The following is a 7,195-nucleotide window of genomic DNA, read 5'->3' as shown; positions in this document are numbered from 1 at the left end:
CACATCTCACTGTAACCCAGGGCAACTGCTTCACCATGCCCTCCAGTCACCCAAGGCTTCCTGCCACCCTGACCCTTCACCTTACCCCCACCACGCTCGCATGCTCGTGCGCGTGCGTGCACACACACACATACACACAAGCACGCATGCACACACATACCATGTCTCAGGAAGTTTTCGTTTTTTACGGTCCCGTAATCCTGAATCTTGCATGTCGCAGACCTGTGCTGTCCGACATGGTAGCCACTAGCCACATGGGGGTTTCGAGCCCTCAGCGTTCGGCTAGCTTGAACGGAGATGTGCAGTAAGTGTAAAACACACACTGGTTTTCTGGAAGGCGAACTGTTCCATGCTGGTGTCCTGCCGACCTTGCACATATTGACATAGGCCACGTTGTCAAGGGTTGTGTGCAGGCTGCCGCAGGCCTTGGCAGAATGCCCCATGAGCCTCCCAGAACATGGGAAGATAGGCAGTCTCCTGAGAAGTCGCTACAAGACCATTTCTCACTCACCTCCCTATCTCCAGGGAAGCTTCTGGGAGGCGGTTTCTCATCTGCCTCCCTCATTGGAGTGAGGCACCAGACTTTCAGCCTGCCCCACCACCCCCAGAGGGTAGAGCAGTGTGGAATTGGCTACTCAGCAACAGGAGGTCCCACCATTCATGTTGCATGTCCTCGGGCCCCTTTTGTTTCAGTGGCAACCTGTGGCACAAGGGATGCAGGGAGGTGAGACCCTTGCTGATCTTGCTTTTGCTGCCTCTATGAGTAATAGAGTGTCTGGATTGATGTGGGTGTCTTGGGTTTTTTCCCAACTGATTCTGTCAACCCGCTTGACAATTTCTAAGATTTAGTGAAAAAACAAAAAAGGGATGCAGCGTCTCTCAGTAATTGTTTTATACTGATAACATGTTGAAATAATCTTTTGGATATACTGGGTTAAATATTAAAATTAATTTCACCTGTTTATTTTTAAAATCTGGCTGCTAGAAAATTTGTGTATGTGACTCGCATTAAATTTCTATTGGACAGTGCTGTTAAGGATTGGTGAGAAAAAAATTGGTGGTGGGGAAGAGGGACTCACAGGGTTTTATTCTGCCAGAAAATGGCATTTGAAAAAAACTATTGTCATAGTTTTATTGCCATAGCTACAAGAACACCTTAAACATATATATCCATAATAAAAGATAGGCCTTTGAATTGAATAAATGTAACTTTATGGAAACTCACTTCATTGTCCTGACTTTTCTCATATTGCTTTGGGCTGATGAAAAATCCCTCAGATTGATGAGGATGGTATTTAAGAACTATTGCTATAGAGAGCTCCTCCCATGAGGGGATAACTAACTGGCTAATTTGTGTGGGACCTTGAAAGGCAACCAATCTAGGTAACAGTAATGGATGGGGCCTAATGCAGGGGGGTTTCTTTTTTCTTTTTCTTTTGGTCCAGCAGGTGTTGAACTCATCTGGTGGCCTGTGTTGTGTAGTATTCCTGTGCCGCCTTGGCCCACCCTCTCTTTCCACACCCAAATGAGGGAAGGATGTAGAATATCAGAGTATAACCAGAAGAACCAAAGTAAACAAATACAAATTTATTCTTTTCGAAGCAGAATTCAAGGGAAAGGGGAAAAGCACCACGGTGAGTGGCAAAGTTAACCAATTTTTCCCCAGCCACACCCCTGTCCCAAACTTTTCTAGACTTGTGTGCCACCCTTGCCACTTCCCCCTCCCCTTGATCCCTTCCCCAACTTCTATTCCTGAGACCAGTTCTTGCAGCCAGCAAGCAGCACAGGAGCCTCCACTCTGGCCTCAGTACTGCCCTGGGGCATCAAGAACATTCAGCAGGTCACCCCAAATGCAGCAGCTGTGGAAGGAGATCGAGGCTAGGAGCTGAGCCCTGACCTTGAGCCTTGCCCTCTCCCACAGCCGGTGGTGCTAAGAAAGTAAGGAGCTCAAGTATTCCTTTGTTCCTAGGGCCAGATTTTGGCAGGAAAGCCTAGAGATAGAGCTGCCCAGCTGAGCAGCTAAGTCTCCACAGCCCCAGGGCAAGGCCCTCAATCTCTCCCCCAGGACTGTTTATTTTTAAGGCAGCTTACTTTCTTGGCTAGCTGTCACCTATGTCAGGGGAACTTTAATGAGTTTCTTGGCCTGAAACAGGGTCAGAGGCCATGAGTCGTTCACTACGAATGTGTGCTCAAGGAATGTTCTAAGCACGAAGCTGGACATGGAGCCCAGGTCCCAAATACACACCTCAGGCAGCACGGATATTCCTTAAAATTAACCTGGAGGGAAAGCATCTCCTGGCTTTGGCCTCTGCCAGACCTCAGGGTTTCTCCTTACTGTGGCCTACTGGCCCTGTTCCCGGAGCACAAGGGCCTCAAGCGGGTTTCTCCACAGGGAAATATTTCCAAAGCTGGGGACTTGAAGGAAATGGGCACTTGAGAGCCTTGATTTCAGCCTTGCCATCCTGGAGGGAAGGGCACATGTCCTCCTGGGTAGGGCCCTCCTTAGGGAACCATACAACACAGAGCTTGATATTTTATAGCCAGTTAGCCTTTCCTGACAAGTTCCCAGTCAACATAACCCAACTCTGCTCTCACTTGGAGCAGAGGCACCCTCATAACAGCTTTTGGGCCTGTGTCAGATTCTGTCCAGAATAAATCGCCTATCAATCCCAACTGTCCCCTGATACCATTTGACAACCACCTCAGCAAACACATTCCTTTCCACTGATGCTAATCTCACAAGTCGGAGGTTTTCTTTAGGCTGCCTGCCCAGAAACTCTCTTTGCCACTCCTCTGGCACAGGGCCATAAATTAAGCAGCCTCACAAAAAAAACCTATAGGAAACACAATACATGACAGATGCCTAACAACATGCAACACATCTCAGTAAATCTCACCCTAATTTAGATTCCCAGTGCCCAAGGACCCATTTACCTCACCGCGGGCAAACTGCCCACACATGCTGCTGTGATGGTCACTGGACCCTCGAGTGATATACTCATCTCGGGCATTAAAGTACACACAGGACCACACACAAAATGGCAATGGCCCCATTAGTGACAATTCAACTCTTAACCTGCTGCTTCGGTCCACCTACAGCACAAAATCCTACATAGCAAGATCTACATCTTTTCTACCATACCTAGCCCACGCAGTTGCCACAGGCCCTCAGCAGCCCAAGATCTCTTGGCGGGGGTGGGGAGGGGGAGGGGAAAGGGGAGGGATGGTTATGGAAAGGATTTTCAAGGACTTCCCCAGTAAAAGACTGTTTCATAACATCTGCCTTTCTATGGCTTAGGCAAGATATGCCTCAAAGACCCTGAGCTCCCTACCTATATAGCAAATTCCTTCTATCCCATTCCAGTCCACAACCAGGCCCCTACAATTATCCCCCCCACCCCCACCATAGACAGAGGCCCAGGCTCTGGTTTGGTGCCTGCCTACTACCTGTCCACCATACACCTGGATACCCAGTCCTCCCATCCAGAGACCTTATGAGCACTAAGGCAGATGTTGTGGTTAGGTCTGATAGCCTGGACCTAGGACTTAGTGCTCCCTGGCCATTCTAGAAGGGACTAGTCCTAGGCTTCTGAACCCAAGCTGCTGCCCTCCTTCCCCTGCAGCAGATACATCTTAGCTTCCCAGCAGTTCTACCCATGGCTGGCTACTTGATTATAACAGAGCACCCCCACTATCTCACACCCTCCTGATCTTGGTGGCAACCACTGCTTTCCTTAAGTCCCTGAGCCAGACCTAGGAACTGGAAGAGGCCGGGGGTATTCTCTGTGTCTTAGCCTGGCAAAGGCCAATAAAAGCCTATCTGTTCCTTCTTGTCTATATGGGATGAGTAAAGCTTGCCTTTGCTCTATTTTGACACCTGATCCTTTATTTAGGGGAGACCAGGAAAATTCATCCAAGGCCCAGGTCTCCAGGGAAGAAGATTTGGAATGAGTCAAGAGACCAGAGTGACCCTTTCTGTTCGATTCCACTGTGGCCACAGGCTTCTCTTGCTTTGGTCTTGAGGACAGCTCACCCCAAACATGAGTGGAGAGACATCCTAGGGGAGCAGCCAGGATGCCTCTATCTGTCCAACCAGAGGATGGGGCTAACAAAGAGCAAGGCAGAACATTAATACTTTAAGAGGTATTAGAATTTAATGTGTGAGTGAGGCCAGAGGAGTACTGAGGTACAGTAATATGCAGGATAGATATATATGTATATAAACAGGCAAATTAAATCAATTGCAGGGTTCTAGGTTATAAAGCTCCTCTTGTAAAATGCTGCCTCAGTGGGCTCTGACTCTGTTCCCAATTTCCCAAGCCAACTCCCTCCCCACCCCAATCACCTGCTATCCGCTCTGAACGGTTTCTGGATAAAGGGATTATGGTATATGTAGTCTAGGAAGAGTTAGTTTACTTTGAGGATTGGGTTCACCTTCCAGAGTTAGAACCGTTTTATGCAAAGGAAGGCCTTGCTGTTGTCTGGGTGGAAAGTGGCCAGCTTCCTGATTTGTGGCCAGTGGCTCCTAGGAAGGTGCCACTATTTAGGGTTGCCACTCGCATCTGCTTTATGATTAGCAGGGGAAAATCAGCCGCCCCATCTGATTCCACCCGAAAGAAAGAAGGGTCACAGCCTGCAAGAGTATTGGGCAGTCACACTCCTCTAGGCTGGTGAGTGGCATCCCCTTCCTCACCCCAAGTACAGCAAGATTCCCTTGCTGAGGAAGCTGCTGCCCCTACCCCAGGGCTGTGAGGGCAGACCCGGCTGAGCTAAGGGTGGCTTCAGCTGGATCCCCAGAGCAACTCAGCTGGTGTCTCGGAATGCTGAGGCCTTCAGGAAGGAGGATGATCAGGGGGAAAAAAACTAAGCACATAAGTGTTTCTTTAATGTTTCCAAATGTAAGGTGTAAGTAGGAATCAGAATGAATTGGTCCCCCCTCCCCCCTTGAGGAAGGTCTGCCAGGGCCTGAGGCAGAAGGAACGGAAGATATTCAAAGGGGAAACAACATTAGGATGGCTAGAGAGGTACCATGAAACTAAAATCACAGGACACATGCTGCCAAAACATTTTCAGGGGCACGTTTTTTGGGGGGTGTGTCTTGGGGATACCTTTCTGCCTCCCTGAGTTGGGCCAGAGAATAGGGCTAACTCCTGTGGATTCATAATGTTGTAACCCTGGGGTCAGTAGGCTTCCTTATTTCCATAATTCCATGGAGAAGGGAAAGGGGTAATGGGCACTGCTTAGCTCTGCAAGGTAGATTCTCTGCTCCCCGTCAGAATGGCCTCCAAGTGCCATTTGCCTGGACTACAACAGAAACATATGTCAGCGACTTGTCTCAAACTTGAGGGTTAAAGGGCACATTTCTATATTTGGAGGAATCGTGCCTCTCCCTCCTCCAGCCCTGAAGCATCCACTTCACATACCAGCCGATCCCTGCTGCTGCCCAGAGCCCAAAGAACTCTGGCTGAGGAATGTGGGCCCCATAGGGACTGGAAAGGTTGGGTGAAGGCTGAAGGAAGAATTTGCCAGAATCGGGAGAGGACTATGGATTATAGGATGGGGATCTGGCTCCATCAAGAGGCCAGCAGGGTGTTGGCAGTCACATCAGAACTTCGCACACTGGGGAAGGCATGGCGGAGCTTCTCCATGATGTCCTCCAGGCACAGACTGACATCTTGGCTCTTTGACCCCACATCATCTAAGTTGGGAAAGAGAGATTTGGGAAGAGAACTAGGGATCCCCTGAAGAGGCTAAGGGGCTGAGGTGGGATGCTGCCAGCTGAAAGACAAACACACAGTATCTGTGTCTTCCCAGCACACCTCGTACATAGGAGGTGCTCAACATACACATGTAGAATAAGCAAATAAATGAATCAGTCAATAAGTCAATCATCCCTGATGCTAAGCTCAAAGCCATGAGGAAAAACCAGTCCCAGCCCTAGCAGGACCTTGGGTAGATCTGGGGGAGATGAAGCCATGGAGGAAGGGGCTAGGAAGGGCCGGAGGAACTTACCTGCAGCCTCAGTATCTGGAGTAGTCTGTCCCTTCTCTTGGGGATGACTGCCCTCTGACTGCTGTGGAGAGGAAGCTAGGGACGAGCTTGCAGAGCCATTGCCATCTGATTCGGTGGGTGGCTAACAGGAGGTAAGGCATGACTTTAGGGGTTTTGCTTTTCTGACCTTACTTTAACAGACTCCTGAGCTTAGAAGGGGTTTTAGAGACCTCATGCCCATCCCTTTGCCCTTGGACTTTAAGAAGTTTTCCGTGGTGCCTCAAATAGTGGCTTCCCCTTTTAAGAAACTTTGTAGAATATTCAGTTACCAGTTACCTTCTTCCCTCAACAACATGTTCAAAGGCTCCCAGTTTTTTTAAGATTTTATTTACTTATGAGAGAGAGCACCAGCAGGGGGAGCAGCAGACAGAGGGACGGGGAGAAGCAGGCTCCCTGCTGAGCAGAGAGCCCAATGAGTTCAATCCCAGGACCCTGAGATCATGACCTGATCCGAAGGCAAACGGTAACCAACTGAGCCACCCAGGTGCCCCAAGGCTCCCAGCACTTATAAGGCTGGCATTGCACCTAAAGTTCTCTTGCTGTCACCTCAGCTATAATTAAGCTATTTAGTACCCAGCGCTCCCTGAAAACATAGAGCTGCACACCTGATCCTCAGTTGATGATATATATTAAGACCTCCAGGAATTCATCTAGAGGCTATCCCTTGGAGGATCTGGGGAAGAGGTATGGATTGGTATTACTTAGTACATAAAATGATAAGACAGTTGACCCTTGAACAATGCGGAGGTTAGTAACCCCCCACTCCGTGCAGTCAAAAGTCCACATATAATTTTGACTCCTCTAAAACTTAACTACTTTAAAAAAAAACTTAATTACTAATAGGCTACTATTGACTAGAAATTTTACTGATAACATAAACAGTAAACAAACTTATAGTTTGTATGTTATATGCACTACGTACTATACTCTTTTTTTATTTTAAAGATTTTATTTATTTATTCATAAGAGATACAGAGAGAGAGGCAGAGACACAGGCAGAGGGAGAAGCAGGCTTCTCACAGGGAGCCTGACGTGGAACTCAATCCCCAGATCTCGGAATCACGCCCTTCGTCAAAGGCAGATGCTCAACCGCTGAGCCACCCAGGCATCCTTATGTACTATATTCTTGCAATAAAGTCAGCTA

The 7,195-nt window shown here is 48.4% G+C and overlaps 1 protein-coding gene across 7 annotated transcripts in view; it reads right to left on the bottom strand.

Moving 5' to 3' along the window:
* The window catches only part of DRP2 (dystrophin related protein 2), a 68,472-nt gene that overhangs the window by 21,969 nt on the left and 39,308 nt on the right, over positions 1–7,195 (bottom strand). For 6 of the 7 annotated variants that reach the window (XM_049107284.1, XM_025431710.3, XM_025431711.3 and 3 more), the window contains 2 exons: positions 6,013–6,133; positions 4,133–5,698 (listed from right to left, as the gene is read on the bottom strand). In XM_049107284.1, coding sequence (XP_048963241.1) covers positions 5,574–5,698; positions 6,013–6,133 — 246 coding nt within the window. In that variant the 3' untranslated portion in view covers positions 4,133–5,573. Of the gene's footprint in view, positions 1–160; positions 701–4,132; positions 5,699–6,012; positions 6,134–7,195 lie in introns of those variants that run through there. The other variant, XR_007409313.1, reaches the window with a different exon arrangement.

This window comes from Canis lupus, chromosome X, assembly GCF_003254725.2.
Source record: "Canis lupus dingo isolate Sandy chromosome X, ASM325472v2, whole genome shotgun sequence".
NCBI classification, from domain to species: Eukaryota; Metazoa; Chordata; class Mammalia; order Carnivora; family Canidae; genus Canis; species Canis lupus.
Note: the sequence above shows the minus strand (reverse complement) of the source record. Positions and strands in the feature narration are given on the sequence as shown.